General features: G+C 33.1%; 2 protein-coding genes across 14 annotated transcripts in view; one reads left to right on the top strand and one right to left on the bottom strand.

Annotated features, from left to right (window-relative positions):
- Positions 1 to 14,273, top strand: part of LOC105257841 (potassium channel subfamily T member 2) — a 142,789-nt gene extending 128,516 nt beyond the window's left edge. For 4 of the 11 annotated variants that reach the window (XM_020029539.2, XM_025407294.1, XM_020029542.2 and 1 more), the window contains exons 15-24: positions 257 to 410; positions 3,252 to 3,260; positions 4,362 to 4,467; positions 4,581 to 4,708; positions 5,371 to 5,622; positions 6,047 to 6,218; positions 9,084 to 9,269; positions 9,458 to 9,589; positions 10,281 to 10,397; positions 12,368 to 14,273. In XM_020029539.2, coding sequence (XP_019885098.1) covers positions 257 to 410; positions 3,252 to 3,260; positions 4,362 to 4,467; positions 4,581 to 4,708; positions 5,371 to 5,622; positions 6,047 to 6,218; positions 9,084 to 9,269; positions 9,458 to 9,589; positions 10,281 to 10,397; positions 12,368 to 13,270 — 2,159 coding nt within the window. In that variant the 3' untranslated portion in view covers positions 13,271 to 14,273. The remainder of the gene's footprint in view (positions 1 to 256; positions 411 to 3,251; positions 3,261 to 4,361; positions 4,468 to 4,580; positions 4,709 to 5,370; positions 5,623 to 6,046; positions 6,219 to 9,083; positions 9,270 to 9,457; positions 9,590 to 10,280; positions 10,398 to 12,367) is intronic. The other 7 variants (XM_020029540.2, XM_011268728.2, XM_025407296.1 and 4 more) reach the window with 7 other exon arrangements.
- A 5,565-nt stretch (positions 14,274 to 19,838) lies between these two features.
- The window catches only part of LOC105257840 (repressed by EFG1 protein 1), a 52,224-nt gene continuing 48,537 nt past the window's right edge, over positions 19,839 to 23,525 (bottom strand). For all 3 annotated transcript variants that reach the window (XM_011268726.3, XM_011268724.3, XM_011268725.3), the window contains 5 exons: positions 21,936 to 22,070; positions 21,598 to 21,749; positions 20,902 to 21,271; positions 20,494 to 20,683; positions 19,839 to 20,152 (listed from right to left, as the gene is read on the bottom strand). In XM_011268726.3, the coding sequence (XP_011267028.1) occupies positions 19,992 to 20,152; positions 20,494 to 20,683; positions 20,902 to 21,271; positions 21,598 to 21,749; positions 21,936 to 22,070 (1,008 nt within the window). In that variant the 3' untranslated portion in view covers positions 19,839 to 19,991. The remainder of the gene's footprint in view (positions 20,153 to 20,493; positions 20,684 to 20,901; positions 21,272 to 21,597; positions 21,750 to 21,935; positions 22,071 to 23,525) is intronic.

Here is a 23,525-nt window from a genome sequence, read left to right as displayed (position 1 = left end):
AATTAATTATCCTTAAAATATAAAAGCTATATAGTTTTCAATATTAAATACTTTTATAGCAATACTGCAGTTTAAATTTTTATAAAAAATTAACTCAACTGATTCAGTTAAATCAATTTAAATATGTTTATTATTCCGAAATATTTCGACGCAAGAATAAAATCTTCTTTAATATTATAATAATAATGAAATAATATTATGTTAAATTTTATAAGAGCATCAATGATTAATAAAATAATTATTTATTTGCAATCAGGAAGTAGAAGGCCGAGTATTCTACCAGTACCAGACATGCTGACTAGCTCGACGCTGCATTTGCCTGGTCAAGAATCCTTGGACCACGACGGTGACGAGTCAGAGGACGAAATGGATGACGATGTCCCCTGGAGATCGCCAAGCGAGAAAATCGCGTAAGTATGCTTTTTCCTTCCTCGTGATATGTATTACGTTCAAGGGGATCTTTGGAGATATCACGACAGCAGTCCTTGACAATCAATGCAGCACGAAGAACAACATTGCTATGAGAAAAATCAATCTATATATTTACTTTGGAAGAGAAGCAAAGGAAAAATTATTGATCGAAATTTTTATTGCCCACTTTTTTCTCTTCTTCCGATTTGTTTAATATTTGTTATGAACGATTTTTCTAGCACAATTCGCAAAATTCTCTAAGAAAAAACGATTTCGCACTTTATTATCTCGTGCACCTGCATGACACGATCTTAAGCATCAAATTTGTTTATGTGCATTTTTTATATAAGCATTTATTGTATGTTTTTTATATTTTTTATATTTGCACAATAATCGCAAAGTCTAAAGAGAACTTAGGATAGATTTTAAAATTTCAAGAATGATATTAAAAAAAAGAAAAAAGAATTACACAATTAATTATTAGACATATAAACATAATTAAATCTACAAACCGTTTGTCTTTTTCTCTTAATTTATATGCATTCTTATTATCTAATAATAAATTAGTTTTTTGATTCATATATAAATTTTTTGTGTCGAAACCACAAATTTAAAAAATAATTCAGCATCTTATTATCGTATAGGTAGGTCAGAAATTAAATTCGACAGAGATTTTGAAGCGACTTTTTGAGCGACTCATTCTCAGTGGAATTTTTATTATGCAATTATTTTAGTTCTTTGTGTGATATCTCTGATATAATTTTTATGCACTTTTATCACATATATCAATATCCCTCTGGTTTAAACACATGTGCGCACACGTGTAAATTAAATTATTAACTTTTGAAATTTTATTTTCCGGCCTTGAACTCGATCTCCGGGTACTTCAAAGGTGCGCTGTTAGCGAAAAAAAAAAAACGACAGTAAAAGCGATCTCTTTCCGTATTTATTATAAAAAATATCTACATTTTCATTAAACTGGAACAAGTGAAATTTATTAAAACGACATAGCATATCTTATTTGTCGATTTGAAATTTTCTTTTTTATTAACTCTAAAGTTTATCAGTTAATTTTATCTAAAGTTTATCAGTTAATTTTTGTCAATTTTTAATCTTTTTTAAATTATTTCTCTAATTTTTACGTCGCGCGTTATCATGAAACTTTGCAAAAATGCCTTCGCAAGCCAAAGACGAGGCCATTCATGTCTTTCTGAAAGATAGTACGGGCGCGCTTTTAATTTAATGATGTTGTTAGCGCTAAAACGCGCTGACGCACGTCAGGAGAGCCACGATCGCGATCGTATCGTTGATTGTGTGTGACATCGGAAGAGACTTATGCGAGTGAGTTACGCGAGTATGCATCATGCGCGTTCGCGCCTCCCACGATGTACTTTTATCTTTATCTCGGATGCTCTCGACACCATCATTGTTTCGTCAGTAGAACAACGTTAGTTCGTGAGCAGCATGAGTGTTGTAACAGTCTATACTTTATATCCTTCGAGTCTTTATTCTAACGAGCGAAAATAGCTGCAATTAAAAATACATTTTAATTCCCATTAGTTTTAATTTGAAGTTTTACATGAAATTAATTATCCTTTTAATTTACTGAAATTAAATCGAATAATATATTCTATTCAGATCTCTCTTAATTGAAAACATTTTTGGCGCACAAAAATAAAATATATTTTAAATGACACTCAAAAGAACGCGTAACGTTTCATGCATAATTATCTTATTATTAATGATCTCTTGCCTCTATTCTTCCTTGACCTAATTTATCCATTTTAAATTACCATTTTTTATTTATAATAATAAATCATTAAAACTTTATTAAAATATAAACTATTGCTATTTTTCAATATATTGTAAATTATAATACAAAAACTCTAGAGCAAATTTTAATATCTTTTCATATCTACAAAATATTCCAGAAGAGTCATGGAAAGTTTCTTAATATTTAATTTTAATTAAACTTGATTATATTAAATTTCGTATTAAATTTCTTGTTAAAATTTACTCAAAATTAGCTAAAAACTAGTTTAATTTTTATCATATATAAATTTCAATTTATATATCTAATTTTTCAATTTATATATTTAATTTACATATCAAAAATAGAAAAAACGCTCTTTCTCCTAATTTAATGTTTAATCATTCTTGTATAGATAAAGCACGCGGCTTCTAGAATATTTTGCATAAATAATGAAAAATTTTACATATATATTTCTAATATTCTTTTTATTCTACTAGAATTTTATTTTACTCTTTTATTTTTTTATTCTACTAAAAATTTATTCTACTCTTTTATTCTTTTATTCTACTTAAGTAGATTAGTGCTATGCTTATATAGTTAGTAATACAAGTACAATCTCTGATAAATCTCTATAGATAAAAAAATTTTTCTCGAATGTAACTTTAAGCAGCATAGAGCAAAGTATTGTAGAATAAAAGATAGGCTATAAATTTCTTTTTATTATATTGTATTTGATTTGTATGTTTTTTTCTGGGCTTATCTCTCTGAGAACCATGACATGGAGAATCGAACACAATAAATGAGCCGTTAAACGTTTCTCATTTGGACGCGAATCCACTTTGAACCACCGCAAAATGTTCATCCATCTTTAATCATTTAAGTATAATCGTGCAAGTCAATGGTCGATGTGTCCTGTCTCAATGTCTCTCGATGCCTGTTTCACTAACGGCACCGGACGGTGCCGTTGAATCGCTGCTCGATGCTGTCCTGCCTGACACCCTATATGTCCTCATGGATGTTTTCGATGTCTTCCTTCTTGCATCGTCCTTGTGCACTGCCGTCTTGTCGCACGACTTCCGTCCAGCAGCTTCAAAGGGTGAGTCTCTCGTTTTACGCTTCTACACATCTCTCTCAATTTGATTTGCTTGATTGATCTCATTAAAACCTAGTTTATTTATCTCGATATTAATTTACTTATTATAACATATAGTACATGTCTTAGCTAAACTAGAAGTTTGCTAAGTGGTTTCGATGTAAATATCTATCGGAAATAGCAGCCCATCTCGATAATCTTCCTAATTGTGATATTTACGCAATATGTTATTGATATACGTGATTTTCCAACAAAAACAAACAAATCGATTTAAATTAAATGTAAACTTCTTTTGTCATCGATATACTAATTATTCATTAATTATGCATGTAATTTATACATCGAGATTAAATATGTAAATCGAGATTAAATGTGTTTAATTTACAAAACATTAAGAAAATAAATAAACACAATAAATTCTCAGTAGCGGATAATATAATAAGTAATTTTCGCGATTATTTCAAAAATAAATCAGTGACTAAAAATATATATAAAAATTTTATATCGAAACCTTCGTGAACACCATCAATTATGTCATAAAATTTTGTAGCTCGATATTAATCGCAAATATAAATTACTTAAGGATATAATTTACGAACAACGGCATTATGAGTGCGATAAGTGCTTCCGGTCAGGCATAATATCCTGCTATCAAATATTATCCACCGCTTGGATTTCATGACGTGACGATCACGAGAATGGTGTAAAGCGACTTGTTCCCTCTTTCATCTTTTTCAAGAAATCCAAATCTTCGACTTTCAGGGAGCTCTAATCGGTAAATGACATTCGAGAGTTAAGCTTCCTATGAAGAGTATATCTTTGACATATATCAACGCGTTCTTGCGAGTTCTAAAATATCTGTCGCTCATTTATATATTATGGCTAACAAAAAAGATGATAAAATCAATTCAATTTTGATTTAATCCCGCCAAAAATACGAGCGACAGTTTCAATCATGCGCCAGCTGACGAGGCGCCTTCTCAAGCAACCGCGTTATCACTTGGTTCCTCCCGTGCGACGTTTCTTTAATAAGAAGCACGGCATCAAAATCTAGCACACGTAAAAGTGTCGGGATGGGATAATCAAGTTTCAACGATGTTGCAGGATTGTCAAGGGATTCCCGCCGGTTTCACCCTTCATTGGAGTTTCGCCGACCTTGTGTTATCTTCTCAAGGAGAAAAAGCCGCTCTGTTGCCTTCAACTGGCTCAGGTATATCTTTAGAAAATAAAATTGAATCGTATAAAAATTTAAAATAAGATATCGTCCATTCTCTTTTTCTCTTTGTCTCTCGATACTCGATCTTTTTCCTTTTTTTGATTTAGGTATGCCAGCATTGCAGCTATAGGAACGCCAAAGAATACAATTGGCAAAATAAAACCATCATATTGGCGGCCGATTATGCAAGCAATGGGATTTATAACTTTATAATACCATTAAGAGCACATTTTAGGTACTTATTACGCATTATTATTAATATTTTAATATGTATTTTTTTTAACTTGAAGTGTTTATTTAATTTTGCAAAATTACACTCGCACAAGATAAATAGAAGCCTGATCATTTATAATGTTATATATCATCATTTATAATGTTATGTTATATTTTACTATTACTAATTATTTTTAGTTCTATAAAAAAATATGATTATTGTTTAAATAAGATTATTATATAAATAATTTTAGTATTACTTTTTAAATATCTACATCCGTACTTCATACATACATTCATTTAACGTTTTCCATTAATTAAAAAATATCCGATCATTTTTAAAACATTTCAAATATTCCCTTAACTGTATAATAAAATCTTAAAGCCGCTTAAAACTAAATTTAAAAATTTATTATTTCAATACGTTTCCATGAAATGCTATTTATACTCGTTACATTTTTTTAATAAATAATTAATTTTAATAAAAATAAAAAAAATAATTAATTTTAATAAAATACTTTTTACTTTAAAATTTAAAAGACGTATAACTTTAAAGACGAAGAATTATACAATAACAGAATATATTCTTTTCTACTGAAATTATCCTGTATCGCTAATTAGAAGTGATCGACGCGGATGTGAATAGGCTTCGTGAACAATTAACGAGCCAGGAGTGTTTCCCAGGTCGAAAACGTCATTGAATCCGATCATCCTTTTGCTGGAGAGAAAACCGGAAATCGCGTTTCTCGATGCGGTGTCCTACTTTCCGCTGGTTTATTGGATGCGCGGCTCCATCGACTGCTTGGACGACCTCCTTCGGGCAGGTATTACTTTGGCGGAGAACGTCGTGGTCGTAAACAAGGAACTCAACAATTCCGCCGAGGAGGACACCCTAGCTGATTGTAACACGATAGTTGCGGTGCAAACTATGTTTAAGTGAGTGTCTACATTTGTTATAGAATTTATCTGATAGGAAGTACTTCGACCACAAATCTAAAGCTCGAATCTCGGCTGTATTTATTGCTGTTGGCATAAACATATATGATTTCTCAGTTTGAAAAGTTATGCGCACTTTAAAAAAATTGCGTACGTATTAATATTCAAATGTACAAATTATTTGATATTTTTACATCTATAATATTTTCAAAATTAGGTCTAATTTTTACAATATAAAATTGCAAAATTTAAAAATTATTACGGAAAAGAGAAAATTTAAATAAAAATTGAGAAGGAAATAAAATTGTCGAGATTGGTGGTAATTTTCATAATATAAGAATAAATATATTTACGCGAGGATAATCGATAAAAAGTTGCAGAATTACAATTCACTTGTAACTCTTGTTTTTCACTTTTTCTACAGATTCTTCCCGAGCATAAAGAGCATAACGGAACTATCCCAGTCGAGCAATATGCGTTTCATGCAATTTCGGGCGCATGACAAGTACGCTTTGCACCTCAGCAAAATGGAAAAGGTACTCCTCAGTGCTACTACCGATGACAACTACTCCGATGAGCCTTCAATGGGCTCCCCGGTAACACGATATCACTCATTCTCCGACCTCTGATTGATGATGGATTGACTGATTGTTGAATTGATTGATCGATCGATTGCCAACCATCTCTAACGTTGTCGTCGCTCTCGTATATTCAGTCTCAAATATTCTCGATGCACTCGACCCAATTAAAAAAAAAAAAAACCGCATCCATTACAAAATTAACATTTCTGTGTAAATCTAGCCAAAATTTGTGATTTGTAAACATACGCCGTGATCTCGAAAATATCTTTATCTTGCTTGAGAGTGCGAAACGCACTTTCCTTTCTCCTGGTTCGCTATTTTCCGACGTGACTTTTATACAAATCTAATTTCGGTGGCGTTCGAGGTTACGGGAAACTTAAAAGGACGCTTTCCGAGATTTGCGATAGCCAACCTCGTAAAGCCGCACTGTTGAAAGTAAGCGAAAAGAAATTACGAGAGTAAAGTTGCTTCGCGCGCGGAAACCACTTTGCTCTAAGTGCTGTTTTCCGCGTACACCCTTCGTCGCGTCGCTTGTCAACTTTACCAATGTCTTCGCAGCTTTACTTTAGTCCTCGCGATGCCGAGGAAGGCGAGACAGATATTTTAATAAAACTCTGAAAGGAAGACAAAATGTAGCGTGTAATCACATTATAATTTATATTCGGTAATAGAATTGTTCCAGATTTCTAGATCGATTATATCATATCACATATCATCTGATAAATTTTCCTTTTGGGTAAATATGATCAAACATAAATTAATTATAAATAGTCGGTTTATAAAAAATGTGATTAAAAAATATTTATCATATGACAAAATTTGATAAAGACAAAAAATTTTTTTTAAAAATGACGGACATCTTACGAGAGCGATAAAAACGTAGAAAATACTAGCAACTTGTGATCAATACTTTGTAGTCACTTAATCCTTTCGTTATAGAGAACACAAATGCTATTTAAAAAAATGTTTGTTAAGGTACATAAAACGCATAGATATGCTATTTTATATTCGTATAATCGAAAATACATATGCTAAACAAGTTTACTACGATTTCTACTAATGAACTTATTAATTGTGGACATTTATTATTTTTTAACGTGTCGATATTTAATTAATGTGATAATTTTGCAATATCGCGAATCATCGAGTCTATATTTTTTCGGCTGAACGATCGTTTTGCACTTTTATATTATCGTAGTGAAAGGATTAAGAATCTAGATATCGATGCATGTATCTCATACAACAAACTTTATATGCGCCCCTTTAAGTTTAACATATCGATAGTTTTTCCTTATATTTTTTGAATTTTATATTGATGTTACATAGCATACAATAAAATTCATATGTATAATATATGTATACATTATACATGAAAAATTGATGGTGTTTAATAGATTAGAAAATCTTTCGAAGTGCCATAGGCGCTTTCTTTATATTTTTGCAAGCATACAATATCATCTTATTTTTCTATTGTACATTATTTAAAGCATGATTCATTCAACCCTTGTGCATACATTTTACTCAGCAAATCTTCTATGATCCTTAAAATCTTTAAGTGTTGTTCTATATCAAGATTGTGCTCATTCAAAAATTTTAGATGACAATCACATCGGGGAATTTGTTTTTTTAATACATAACATAATTGAATAGATGAATGAAACGTAGATTATATTTAATGTACATAATTATAATTTAGAATTATGTACATATGTTATACAAGTTATAATAATCACCTGTTGTTTGATTGTGATTTAGAAGAAGACTAGTGCAAACTATAACTTGAAAATAAAATAAAATAATTTATATATATATATATATATATATATATATATATATTTATAAATTATTATATATCTATTTATTATTATATTATTATATATATATTTATATATTATTTTATTTTATTTTCAAATTATAGGATTGCACTAGTCTTCTTCTATATATATAATTGTATGCAACAATGTGTGTTATTTCAGCTCCGTAAATGCCATTAGACATTCTAGAGATATTAATATAAATCTGATTATCCCTTAAATGCCACATTTGCGAGCTGAAATTTCCACATCAAAACTAGAAGTCCTTTTCGTCTTGTTATGCTGCGCCATTACTTATCATCGCGATAACATCTTCGTATCTTTCACGCTACATTGCACGATGAGTTGTGACGTGGATGGATGTCGGAAAATTTGCATATTTGAGATATTCGATATGGGAGGAGGATAATGGATTCCATATTGCTAACATAAATACCTATTAAAGTACATCCATTCAAGTAGATCATATTTCAAAAATTTCAATTTCTGAATTAAAATGAGTTGAAATGATTGGAGAAAAAAATAAAAAAAACTGATTTTTTTTCATCTTATGTATGTAAATCAAACATTTTATTCTACGTAATTCTAATGTATCATGAAATAAATTTTTTATTTAATCAACTTTGACGTTATTATATTGAAGATTATTAGACCAGCATTGATTAAAAATTATTTTAAAATTTATTATATAATATAATGTACGTTTTAACAATTATTTATTATATAATATAATGTACGTTTTAACAATTAGTTCCATAAAAAAATAAAAACATAAAAATACTTGCGTGCATTTGTTAGATATATATTTGTCGAAACACTTGAAAAAATTAATACTGCTATTTAATCAGATTTAAAATATCGACATATTCCGAACATCTGTAAATGACAAAAAACGTACGTGCATATTGTCGAAAGATATGTAAGAGTTCGTAACAGATTTTAGGAACAATTGCACAGAACAGAGTTGGCGGTATTTATTTATTTTATTGAAATAACTAAAATTATTAAAATGACAGCCATTGAAATAACTAAAATTATTATAACGATTAATCATGCATGTTTCTAGAGAGAAAAAGAGAGGGGATCTCACATATCGTACATGTTTCGACTGCCGTTCGCCGCTGGCAGCGTCTTCAGCGCTTCGATGTTGGATACTTTGCTTTATCAAGCATTCGTCAAGGACTACGTGATAACATTCGTGAGATTATTATTAGGAGTGGACCAAGCGCCAGGATCTGGGTTCCTCACGTCGGTGAATAATTGTTTAAAACTTATTTAATTAATATAAATAAAAGGGATGCAGTTGCAACATCAACTTGCGATTTAATTAGAAGTCTTAATAATTTATTTTCACAATTTTTATATCAGAGTTATAAAAGAAAAGGATCGATTTAGCTTTGTTATTATTGAGCGTCATACTAATCACGATAATAATTGCAGATGCGCATAACCAAGGACGACATGTGGATAAGAACATACGGCAGATTGTACCAGAAACTCTGCTCGACCACTTGCGAGATACCAATTGGAATCTACAGGACGCAGGACACTACTGTATCTGATTCGTCGCACGTAAGTGTAAAATTTGACATTTCTCATCTAGAGAGGGAAGTCTAACCGGAGTAGTTTGTTCTCTTGTACTCTTTATGAAAATAGGAAAAGAATCGTTGAATGGCAGCTGTGAGTAGCGCATGCTTGTGCTCTCGCTCTTTTTCTTGGTTTCGTTTCCCGCCCCATCTTTCTTCTCGTGACATTTCTCGGCCTAATCCTGTCGCGCGTAAACTAACGAGCCGCGGGGCCGTTGCATCTTGACGAACCGACTCTCATAGCACGTTACATCTTCCCAATTCATTGATCTCTGCGTCTTTAAATTTGCATTGTGCTAGATTCAGTGTGCTTTCGTTGATAAACTTTAATCTCCGATATGCGACATGTGATAAAGTATCGAGGAATTAGCGAATAGAGATGTTTAGAGCTAGCTTCGAGCCCCAATCTTCTTCTCTAGAGAAGCAAAGATGATTGATCAATGTTACGATTTAAAAAGATATATAAATAGCGTCTGATAAAATCACAAACGTTCGTACGTGCTACGTTTCACGACCGTCCTTAGCGAGAAGCGTTTACTTCTCTGGCTGGAGGGAAGCTCGCGATCTAATCGTTACGTCGAGCGACAGCAACGTGCTGCGCTCATTCGTGTCAGACGCGTAAAGTGACGTGGCATCGCGGCTGTCATTAGTAAGGGTAGAATTGCTTGTCGTTTTAGCAGGGCGATTCAGACGCGGAAAGCGACGCCGGCGTCGGTGTGACGTACAAGATGCGTCATTCGGCGGCAGCATCGTGCCTTGCGAATTGCGCCACCCGCGACAAGGGTGCATCTGCTGTGAGTAAAACGTCGACGTGGTGGCTGTTCTTCTCTTTTTTTCTCTCTCTTTCTTTCTGTCTCTCTCTCTCTCTCTCTCTTTCCTCTCTTCCTCTCTCTCTCTTCCGATTGTTTTATGTATATTTTCATCACGTGTTCCAGCCTCTCTCACTCTATCGCTCTTGTCTTTCTTTCTCTCTCCTTCTTTCTCTCTTTCTCTTTTTCTCTATCTATATTTATATCTCCTTTGTTCTCTCTCTATCACGCTCACACATTTGTCTGATGGATGTCCAGACTCGTCTGCCGCAGCACAGCAGCGCATGTAAACCGCCGTGTCGTTGCATCCCCGATTGATTATATTCGTATCAGGAATTCTCGATCGTCTTCACGAGTCAAAGATGTTTTTATTTATGGCTTAGATTTAAGATCCATCGATTGTGACGTTCAACCGATATCCAAAAGGTGGCTGTTTTGAATGATATCATTTTAATCGTAAACCTTTTTGTAATAATACCTTGCAAGCCGCAACAAGTCACGTGTTGCATCTGGCACATAATATAATGGATACATACAGGGTGGTTTAAAAGTGTGGAAACGGTCAATTATCTCCGAAATTAAAGGTCCTGTGGGAAAATGTTTCAAACAAAAGATGTAGGGTTTTAAGTGACGCATTACACAGTAATATTATTATGACCTTGAAGAGTGTTGTTAGATTATGTCAAAATCATCTTCAATTTCTTAAACAGAATCCCCTATTTTTTATTACATATTCTTGTAGCTTATTTCGAGAATTTTCCAAAACACTATAATTAAGTTAGTTTTCATTAAGTACTTTCCGAATTATGAGGCTTGAAATCATTTCTTAATTTTACGTAAACCGTAAAATATCTTGAAAAATATTCATTTTTTGATTATCTTATCTTAATACTTTTATGTACAAAATAATGAGAGGAATTAATTGTAAAGAAAACACATAGTTGTTTCGAAAAAAAAAAATGTAATTGTTAATTGCAAATTACATATTTTTTTTTCGAAACAACTATGTGTTTTCTTTACACCAATTGATTTCTCTCATTATTTTGTACATAAAAGTATTAAGGTAAGATAATCGAAAAGTGAATATTTTTCTAGATATTTTATGGTTTATGTAAAATTAAGAAATGATTTCAAGTTTCATAACTCGGAAAGTACTCAATGAAAAAATACTTTATTATAGTGTTTTGAAAACCTCTCTAGGTAAGTTACAAGAACATGTAATTAAAAATAGAGGGTTCCATTTAAGAAATTTAAGATGACCCTCACGTGACCTTAACAACACTCCTCAAGGTCATAGTAATATTACTGTGTAATGCGTCACTTAAAATCTTACAACTTTTGTCTGAAACATTTTCCCACAGGACTATTTTCTGAGATATAATTGACCGTTTCCAGACTTTTAAACCACCCTGTATAAATATACATTTATTAAAGATTTTATTGTATTATATCCCAGCAAACACTAAGTAACAGTTATATAATTGTTAATTATAATTTCCCGCTCAACAATATAATTGTTATCTAACAATTATATAACATGTAACAGTTATATAACTATTATATTATTGAGTACGAAATCATAACTAAAACAATATAATTATTATTTAACGGTTATACAACATGTAACAGTTATATAACTGTTATATTGTTGAGTAGGAAATTATAACTAAAAAAAAAAAAAAAACGGTTATATAACTGTTACTTGGCGTTTGCTGGGATTATTCATGTGAATATATTAATTGATTCTTCTTCCAAAAAGTTTATATATCTGAATTTAAAACGGACAATATAACAAAACAGAAAATGTAATACGTAATGATGACAGTAAGAATAGTTAGGTTAGGCTAACCAAGGTTAGGTTAGGCCACCTCGTTGATATTACCGACCGTCACATCAGACTGCCTGTTATTCAAGTGCAAATATACTAATACTTGATCTCTTCCATATACCGCTAGTATTCGGTGAGCCTCGGCGACGAGGCGCGCGACAACCACGCGCAGCAGATCGAACGAGCAGAGATCGCAAACCTGGTGCGCTCGCGGATGGAGTCGCTCAACCTACCGGTCGCCGATTACGACGACGTATCGGAGAAGCGCAGCAGTCTCTCTTACGTGATCATCAACCCGAGCTGTGACCTGAAACTCGAGGAGGGCGACATCGTCTATCTGGTGCGGCCGAGCCCGTTTTCCGCGCAGAAGACGTTCGAGCGGCACAACTCCCGGCGTAAGAGCAACATCAGCTTCTGCTCGGCGCAGCTGGTGTCGCAGATGAGCGCGGCGGTCGCGGCCGCGGGTCTCCAGACAGGTGGCCCGGGAAGCCGTCGTGGATCCAGCATAGGTCTGGCCAGGCCGCCGCCTCTCGGCACGACAAAGTCGAACTCGCTGTCCCTACCCGATAGTCCCACCGTGGCCGGAACTCTGCGCGGTCGTTCGAACTCGCTGAGGGTGGTCGACGACATCCTGCTGCGGCGAAGTAATTCTCTGAGACAGAGTCTGACGACGACGACCAGGCGGAAGAGCAGTCTGGAGGATATTGGTCTGGGCGCGCTCTCGCACCCCTCCAATCACAACCCGATCAAGATTGCCTTGAACGGCTCGATCGGCCTGGAGGTTACACCGCCGGAAGAAGGCTCGCAGGGCGGCGGGGCCAGCAACACGGGTATCCTGGACGTGGGCCTGCCTTCCATGCCTGAGCTCAACGCGGCCTTCGGTCCCAGCCTCGGCGCGGGTCTTGGTGGGTCCCTGGGTGGCCTCTACGACCCACCCTCGCTTCAATGCCCGATAGGCTCACCCTGTCAGTCCCCCCAGATGCAAGGTGCCACGCAGGATCCGCAGCATATACAGGGAACAATAGTATGATATAACCTTATGTGGGGACGCAGGCTCTCCGGCGTGGCTCGAAACAAGTGGCTGTAGCGTTCCCACATTCGGCGTTCAAGGCTGGGCGTCGAGAACGGCGTCTCTACGGCAATCGTAGCGAATAGAGCGACATTTTTCCGATTCGATCGAGCCGGATAAATGGGACGGCCGGAGAGCAAGGTGTTTGAAACCAATTACGTCGGGCTGGTGACTGTTCTGAATGTCGAAGGATGCTTCGCAATGTCGGGTAAATTGGGGCGAAATTACATCGGCAAGGTTAATTTGGCTCTAGTTTAGAACTGATTGCGTCGACAATATTCCAACTTTGATTCATTTTCCGAATCTTTCTACGCGTTACAGTTTTTATGTGAGAAAATAGATGTACGTAAATTATTGTTAGTACTTATCGAAGTAATTGATAAAAAGAATGCCGATAGAAATTTGAATGCTTACCTCCTTTATCTCGGTATTTTCGGCGCCAGGTTAATATTGTTGAACTATTCTCGCTTCAATTTATGGTAGTGCTGTCCTTTTCATTTCGAGGCGGTGCGATTCATTACAATTCGTGGACCTAAGCGCTGGTATATCGAATCGTAACTGTGATATGTCAGACTCTGATTCTTTATGGGACTACAGTTTTCTGCTTGGAAAGTCTCGATGCGTGGATGGAGAGTCACGTCGAGTATCAGTCAGTAACTAGTACACGGTAATTCATTGTTAGAGAGCGATGTAATGCAATGTTATGAGAGATTTGTTTTGGTGTACCTTACTTTTGTAATTCGTACCTGTAGCAGGCTGCGTTCTTAAAACGTTTTGCTCTCTAGGTCGCCTCTAGCGTCCACGCATGCGACTTCATTCGTCAAAATGTAAGAGCTCGAGTTATAATGCGAAAGGCATTTTAAAAAAGCTCATCATACGATAGCTAATATTCCGAATCACTTGCGATCAATACAAATTATCACAAAAGTATTTTCATTTTCTGTGTCCTGGATTCCGTTTTTAAAATTTGTCATTTTCGTTACGTTCATATTTGATTTAATTTGAGTATGAATAATTAAGGATGTTTTGTACCTATTTTCAAAATATTGAGAATTTAATTAAAATTGTACAGAATGTCCTTACATATATTTAGAATCTTCAGTGCAATTTTTAAATCGATTCACTGGAGCGTTCACAAGTTATAAGTATTTTAATCTGCATTGAATTAACATGTGTTCTTATGGGAAACGTATAACCACGTCAAATGACAAAACCACATGAAAATAATATTCAGAATTTGTTTAAAATTTGCAAAAGTTTAGACACAGAGGAAGTATTTCATCAAATAATATTGTACAAGTACTAACTGGTTAAAAAGGTATTAAATATAATTTAATGAAGTTAGCCATGTATCTGTCACAAGGCGAAATTCTCTGCTAAAAGTTAATCATTTTGATTAACAAAATTCGAAATATTTCAGTAAAAACGCAATAAATATTAAAAAATACATCTCTGCACTGTAGCTAAAATCAAATTGTAATATTCCACACAATTTCTCATATTCAAAATACATCAAAAGTAGATATTCGTCAATATTGATTTTCAGCTACTTTTTATTGGGATTGTATATAAATATCCTTAAATTTTAACAAAATATCCTTAAATTTTAACAAAATTACAAAAAATTACATATAAATGTCTTGATCAATATATAACAAAGTTTATTATGTTTTATATATGTTTAATATAATATATATTAAAATAATAGAAAAAATACGAAATATGTACAAAATTATTAAACTGCTGTCACTTTTACTGAAAAAAGAAATTGCTCTAAAAGATACTTTATCTTTAAATTATTTTCGTATTAATTATTTTTATAATTTTCTTTTTAAGAATGGATTTTTCTTTCTCTTTATAACTTTTAATTTGTAACATATATAAAAATAAAATTAGTTTATAATATATATCAAAATATAATGCAGTATTTATGAACTCGAAATCGCAATTGATTCATGGAAGCCGTTCGCCCATCGTTCATTTCATACATTTTCGAGTTACGAGACAAGAATACAGGTAGGAATAGTCTACAACGCACTCCTCGATTCCTATTTATCGTCGTGCTCAGCGATCGAGCGCGAATAATTTTATATTAGAGAAATTTACGGGACGCGAGAGAAGAAAGAGTCTATTATACATAATATTAAAGATACGATGTATGACCATTTTAATCATATCACGCGAGAGTGTCGCTCGCGCGGAGATCACTGTTATATTCTACGTAAATAGGAGAAAGAGTATTTTAGGCAAGTGCTTAGAACACGCGCGTATTATCGTGACTTTTTAGCATTAACTGATGTATCGTCCACGATGTATCGTTGGATGTGACGACGAGATTTACAAGCCGATGTTACAAGCCGATATAGACAAAAACGGCATTGCGAAAATTGCGAGATGAGAATTAATCGCAAATGAATCGCACGGAAGCTGCTATCCTCTCTTGTTCTTCTTCTCGATAATTTTCTATTAGTTTCAGTCTCTATTCTGAGCACAAAACGTGTCAGAGAAAAATCAGTTGTTCTTAGCGAGTGAATACGATTATTCTCGCTTAAATAATCCGTTCAATTAGTTAGTCGAACACGAGAGTCGTTATTCAAGACAAGAGTTGCATCGGCTGAATTATGATTATCTAACTGTGAACGGTGACTCCTTGCATCTTTCTAAAGTGTTGTAACATAAAATGGAATACGCAATTATAAAAGTTGAAAAACTGGAAAAAGGATTCTGACTATTTTTTAAAAGATATTCGATAGATTAATAATGAAATATTGTCCACAAGATATGATTGAATCACAGTTGGCAATAATAAGGTCGGTGCAATACAATTAAATTTTTAACGTAGCGTCACAATCGTGGCGTTTGCAGCCAAATGCAATCGTTTGTTGACCAATTTACACATTTCTTCGACCAAACGAGTCATATATTATCGAGTACCTGCTTCGATTACTTTCATTAGCTAATTAGATTGGCCTTATTATGTGCGACAAGAAATATATCCCACGAAATGCAACCTTCAAAATTAGTTTTCTTTATTTTATCAACGTTTGATAAGAAGAAAATATCTTTATGTACTAATAAAACATTAACATTGATAAAGAAAAAACAAGTTTGGATTAAAAATTTACGAAAAACTATATTAGATTAAAAATTATATTAGATTAGTATTTTAATTGTCTAATTTGTGAAAAATCCAATCTGTGATTTTGGTCATGAAATAAAATATTATTTCCAATATTATTATTTCTAATATTATTTAGTTTTATAAAAAAATGCAACAAAAATGCCTTACATAAAACTAGATTGCAAAACAAATTGTTACACCTGGATAGAAATTTAATATTTTATAAAATAATTGATTTATAAATTAACCTAATATAATTTAGATTTAATTCAACTATAATAATTAAAGATTAAAGCAAAAGTTAGATATTTTCAGGAGCAAATATAAAACACACAACACAAAAAGTTAAAGAAATCTTCAAACACAAGATAAAAAAAATCGTAGAAATCAGTAACCAAATTTTAACGCCAAAAAAAGATACTAATTTATTTTTGCGTAGCTAAAATGAGTCGTGAGGCGGGTCTTGCTTTGTATAAAATCAAAATCAAATGTAAAATCAATGCATCTCTCTGGTTTATTCGCTCGATTGAGATTATTAGATGTATGCATGTGGAATTATCATATTTTCGTTATTTTAACATCTCATCGAAGCAAAATTGATTATTCTCAGCATTTAATCGCTCGCGCGTTTAAATTCTAAATTCTTTATCTCGTTCTTCATATCGTTCTCTATTACTCTTTTTCTTTCGTTAGCTCTCTATTATTCTCTCTTCGATTAGCATTAAGGAGACTGTGTCACCTTTGCCCCGATGATGTTGATCTATAGACTTTTATATGTAGATAAATACGCAAGTGAATTACCTTTCAAGAAAGAAGGATTTTCTATGTCGTTAATATATATAGAGTAGGTTCCTGTATTCTACAAACGATGAGCAAGTACGAGCTTGTTCCAGATACACAGCAATCGCCTTAGAGAAGCTCTCGGTAGTTTTATATAATTTTATCAAAGAACGTTGTGGCAGGATTGGAACTACATCCGGAGTGCAATCGGACCATTATTGCGACGTGCTTTTATTTATAATGTTAGCAAAGTAAGTGTGAAGAAGATCATATTATTCATAAAGATTTTATCACATTGAAGAAAAGAGCCTTTTCGATTTCAAATATATTGCTCAAATTTGACATATTTTCTTTTGGATTCATTTTCGATTTATTTTACTCAGAAAAAATTGCATTCAATTTAGAAATATTTCTTGACATTCAGATGGATAGATGCTCTTTCTTCAGATGGAGAAAGTATTAATGAGGAAATTACCCTGTGAAATTATAGAGAAAATTTTAACGCTACGAATGCATCGAGAGCGTCAACGTGACGTTACCAGAGCGCGGAAAATCATTATTCAGAGAACGTATATACTTATAATTAATTATAGAATCAATTCAATATAATGTGACCTGAATCTTGATAGTTAAACTCAGATCAATAATATATAAAGTATCATGTTACAATTTAATGCGGTAATCTTTAGTAAAACTTGCTCTTGAAGAAAATTGTTCGAATTACGTGTCGAATGAGAGAGAGAGAGAGAGAGAGAGAGAGAGAAATAGAGAGAAAGAGAGAGAGAGAGAGAAAATGAGAAAAGCACATGCGATTCTCATCATAGCGTATAATAAGTACAATGATTTATCGCGTGCAACATGTGTTTGACTCTTCGAAAAGCAGAAAATCTAAAAAAAATTTTGATTCTATTCTTCGAAAGATATATATCTATTACTTTTACTTGAGTTTATATTAAAAAATGTAAAATCTTCGAGAGTAGAAATAAAAACGTAACTCGTACAGTTCTCTCTTATTGGCAATTAATCGATTAATTTAGAATAATTCAAAATTAAAAAAAGATAAAATACTTTATTATTAATGTTTATAGGTTTTCTTACTTAATTCAAATAATAATCGACTGAAAACAGAGACGATCAATAATCAAATTCGTTTTTCCTTCATTTTTGTCCCAATATATTATAACTTTACTCATGTATATGTAAGGAATCTAACACTGTTTTAATATTGCAGAAATTATTTTCAATATTCGTGATATAAAACTCAAAAAATACAAGTTTCTTTCTTAAAATTTATAAAATTATTTGTTAAAGTTCTCGTGCTTTTAGAGCGCAAAAATACACATACGCTGTCGAGTGTTTATAAATTTTCTGAAAATTTCTAAAGAGAATATGAATATTATATTTTTATTATAAAATGCTATCTTAAAACAATTCCCCTTTTTTATTTATTTAGATATTTCTTATCATTTTGCATAATGTAAAATATTATATAGTTTATATTTTCTCTTATATTTAGCACATCAGTGTCGCATTTTATTCGGTTATCTAATTTTAAATCTGAGTTTTGTTCAATATTAAGATTAATATCAAGTGAGACAAAAATTTTAATAAACATTTTTCTATCAATATCTATACAAAATATTTTATGCAACGTTTTCCCTTCAAAGATATATTTAAAGTTAATAGTATTACTTGCAAAATCAAAGGAATGAAAGATGTTTCGCATTTTGGAGAGAAGTGATCAAAATACACTCTCGTATTCTAATTACAATAATTTTGTCATGACCTGAGGTTGATCGAGTTAGAAGTGATTGTAAAGCGTGAATTTGTTTTTCATTTCGAAAAGAGATGCACGTGTCTTCTCGTGGATGCACAGAATATCACACAAGTTCCTTCGAAAGTTTAAGCAAGAGCTTGACGCACCTCGAATGGATTCTTTTCGAATGGCGCGAATCTTGTAGAAGCGTCCAGCAGGTTCTTACAATAAGATTTAAATAATTAAGCATTTCTCGACCACAAACACAATTGTAAACGGCTGTATGTAATGTAAAATAAGAAAAGCAGAAAACAAAGAGAGAGAATGTATCTATATATATAAAAAAAATATATATATATATATATATATATATGCGACGTTGTAACGCGATGCGTGCGATGTGTGCATGTAAATTTATTATAAATAAATTATTATAAATCTCCAAAGTGGAAAATTGCTTAATTAGGCGGCGTATTATTAAAAAAATTATTTCTTTGATTATCGTATTGAGTGTGTATTATTAATATTACATGTTATAGTAGATTATTTCGAAGAACCGACGTATTTGCGGAAATTCATTTCTTGCATTTTTCAAGAAATTGAAATTTTTGAAAGATAAAATAATGATCCTTTTATCACTAAATATGTATCGAAAATTAATAATTTTATACAGAATTCGCAACATTGAAAAAATACGCATGACATTGAATAAAAAAATAAAAACCTTCACATTAAAGACTCGAGAGAGTCATTTTGATTTTTAATAAAAGAGAAATATGAAATACTTTGTTATAAAAAAAAAATACAGTTGTGCCTCATATTTTACCACTTGATAAAGTTGGAATGTACAAAGAAAAGTACAGCCAGAAAGGTACAAATGCTTGTACGTGGAATGTTTATTCTACTTGTATGCACAAAATGTCATATATACATTACATATATTACGCGTAGCGTTATTTGCACGATACATAAATACAGAACTTAATTACATTATCGACAAAAGTAAATCGAAAATGATTAATCAGCTAACAGACGTTCTTTATGGGTTTCAATACATTTTCGGTGAATTGTCCTACTATATTACCTCTTGGATGGTAACATGCCACTATCACGCACGTACCGTCTCGCTTGGCCATAGCAATGCCCATTTCAGTCGTGTTTTTCCAGACAATTTGAGTAAAGTGGCCTATAAAAAGAAAAACAAAAAATAGAAATGTTAATGCAAATATTCACATTACATTCACACATTTTGTTTATTATACGTAAGATTTAATTCTGCCAAGTTAAGTCTCACATTAATATGTTCTAATTTTTTTATAATGTCAAAAATTGTTGAATATATATTTCATATAATTAAAAAAAAATAATAGATATAATAAATAGACATAAATAAGAATTTGTATCAGAACAAGTCTTTTCTTTTAATTTTTAATTTGACTTGCTATTTCTATAGGAATATTACATTTTTTCGAAGAGATTATACTTATGATATATTAATTATATGTAGAAATATTATTTTATACGTACATGTATTGAGAACTTTCGGCTCGACGCCAAATTTGTGCTCTTTCTTCTCAGAATACCACTTTGAAATGACTTCACGCGCAGAGACGATCAGTTTAGGATCGGAACACTGCATCGAATAAATATTTTCGCCGTACGGAGACGAAGATTGAGGTATCAATTTATTTGTGTTTAGCAATGTGTTCGCCCAAGCCTACAAATAAATAAGCAAAAATAACGCATTTGATTTTAATGCTTTACAGTCTCCTTTTTTTCTTTCAATCAGTCACATTCTAGTATAAAATAAAAATGGAAAAAATTAAATTAAAATTATATAAAATTAAAATTAAAATTAAAATTATTTAATAATATATACATATATATATATATATATATACATTTCAATAAATTACGATTATGCTTCAAAATTACCTTGGCAGCGGCTGTTAATTCCGGACTCAATCTCAAATCTGTCACATGATGTTTCCTTCTGTACTCATTGTGAACTAGCAATGCTTCCTGCTGCCACGCTTGCTCGTCTATCGTATATTGTTGCTTAAAGTCGGTAAAATTAATTCGTTTTGCAGGACTAGTCTCCACAGGTGGAAGGACATTTTCCGTGAAACTGCCTAGGAAATTTCCAGCGGGATTGTAGTTACACACAACATAAACTTCACCATTTCGATTCCTGGCCATTCCCACTCCTAATTCAGTACTGTCTCTCCAGATCACTTGAGTGAAGTGACCAGTCTTCAATGTCGTGGGTTCCTTTCCATATTGATGCTGAGTTTCTTCAGCATACCTGCAAAAAATGAAAATTTCAATTAAGATAGTTCAAGTCTAATAATGCAAATTTAATATGAATTAAATAAATATAATCAACTATTTGTAATAATAATAACTTTATAATCTATAGATATATCTTTATTTTCTTAGAGACAGGTATCGATCTAAAAATGTATATTAATAAGAAAGATCATAATAAAATTTTATTCTAATTTTTTTTTATTATTATGTTAATTACGTTAAATATTTTTTACTTTAATAATATAATGATAATGATAGTCTACGTAACACAATTTTAATAATATATACTTCAACAAGAAATGCCCAATCTAATAACTTTACCATTCGTTCACTGGCTCTTCGCCACCAACGATGGTTTTTGGATTCGAGCTCCACATACAATACAGATTTTCTCCATAGTCAATGTTCGCCCTGTGTTCTAATCTACCCCTGGCCGCCAATATGTTAGCCCAGTCTTGACTTGTTTTGCACAGCTGCAAATTAATGAACACCACTTATCGTTTCCGGTACGCGCTAAAGACGCTAAAATAAATACCTCCAACAACTTCCGAGAACGCTATAAAGCATCATAAGCATATAAAAAAATTTTCTCGATTCTCCGAAGTTGTTTGGTGGGGACTACAATTTTATTGCGGTGCGGAAAGAAAATCGACAGTAACCTGTTTGCTGAGTCGTAATGGCGGTGCTCCATGCCGCGATCGGTAGAAATTGTGCGTGTCGAGGCAGACGTTGATGAATTCCTTCGGAGGCCCCGATCTGCGCACAGACGGTTTACGCGTGTCAGTCTTTGTTATCTACAACACATAGAGAAAAACGCCGTATGACGGATCAAAGAATCCGCAGATATATTAATGAAATCTATACGAAGACTACGCGTTCATATTTATCAGTCAGTTAACTATACTTTATCATCGACCTTTTATTTTGCTCCTTTCAAACATTGCTTACTACTAAAATGCATTAAAACGCAGCGATGCAAATATGTGTGATAAGAAGCAACAATGATGCGATATGAAAGCTAGACAATGTCTCTGATAACTTGAATACGGAATTTTCTGTGGGTGGTACACTAACCGACACAAATTTCCCATCGTCCTATAAGAACATGGTCATTTTTTATACGACCAGGAAACTCGGAGACTCTTGCTCACGCTTCTGATTTACGTGATCACTTGTTAAATTTCTTTCTGAAGCGAATTAATCGATGATATGTGATTAATGAAAAAATAAAATGTCTTTTTCTGATACAAGTTTCAAGATTAAATTGGAGATCGCAATTTGACACAGCTCGGAATAGCAGCGATAATTCTCGTGGGACTTAAACTGGCGGTAGCTTCAGAGCTCTTTGACGCGATTGTCTATTTAATTATCCATCATTCGCGCAATAGTCGGCAATGACTTAATAAAATAAAAACTAAAAATATAAGCATTATATTGGAGCCAATAAAATATTTTGTATTCGCCCTAATAATCTCCCTAAAAATTATTAATTAAGAAAATTAGGTATTTATAAATAAATTACATACACACAACAATTGGAAAAGAAGAACTGAGGTCTTGAGATTAAACGGAATTCAAGGAAATTCCTTCAATCATTCATTATTGGCGTCAAGCAATTAAAAGCATTCAAATCTAGGAAATTAAGACACTGATCCTGTCTTGCTTAATGAATATGCATTAATCCATGCTACAAATCGCCGGACCGTTTTGAGGACAAGGGCATTAACGTAAGTGTAAAAACTTGACGCACATAGGAAGAATGAGCAGAGGGAATGGGAACGCGACGACGTGCGCTCGCGGAAAATGGAGCGGAAAAATCGATTCCGCGAGCGCACGAAGCGCAGTTCGGGCAAATTAGTCATCGCGCGGACCCCAAATGATCGCGCAATGATCTACCAATCATCGTTCACAATCGCGCAAGACGGTCAGACGTGACTCTTAAAAAAAAGGAGCGATCCTGAGTCATCGCCAGATGGCAATGCACCTCTCCGCGAAGAGAGTCTTATGGTGTTTAGGCTCCTTTCACACATCGTGCGCATCGACGTCACGTGTGGCGAGCTGCGCTTTCCAACCGGCTAATTTGCCAAGTAGGTTGAAACCAAAAGACTCCCTCGATACGAGAAGATTGCGACAGATTAATGAGAAACTATCAAAGAAAGTCATCTTGTCAGTAAGGTCGATTAACGTCTTTGCTTCTGTCCCTCCAGTTTCAGAAGACCCTCTTTTCTTATTTATTATGCATGTAATTT

The sequence above is a fragment of the Camponotus floridanus genome, unplaced genomic scaffold (genome assembly GCF_003227725.1).
Source record: "Camponotus floridanus strain SB8 unplaced genomic scaffold, Cflo_v7.5 scaffold17, whole genome shotgun sequence".
NCBI lineage: Eukaryota > Metazoa > Arthropoda > Insecta > Hymenoptera > Formicidae > Camponotus > Camponotus floridanus.
This window is presented reverse-complemented; position numbering and strand designations above follow the sequence as displayed.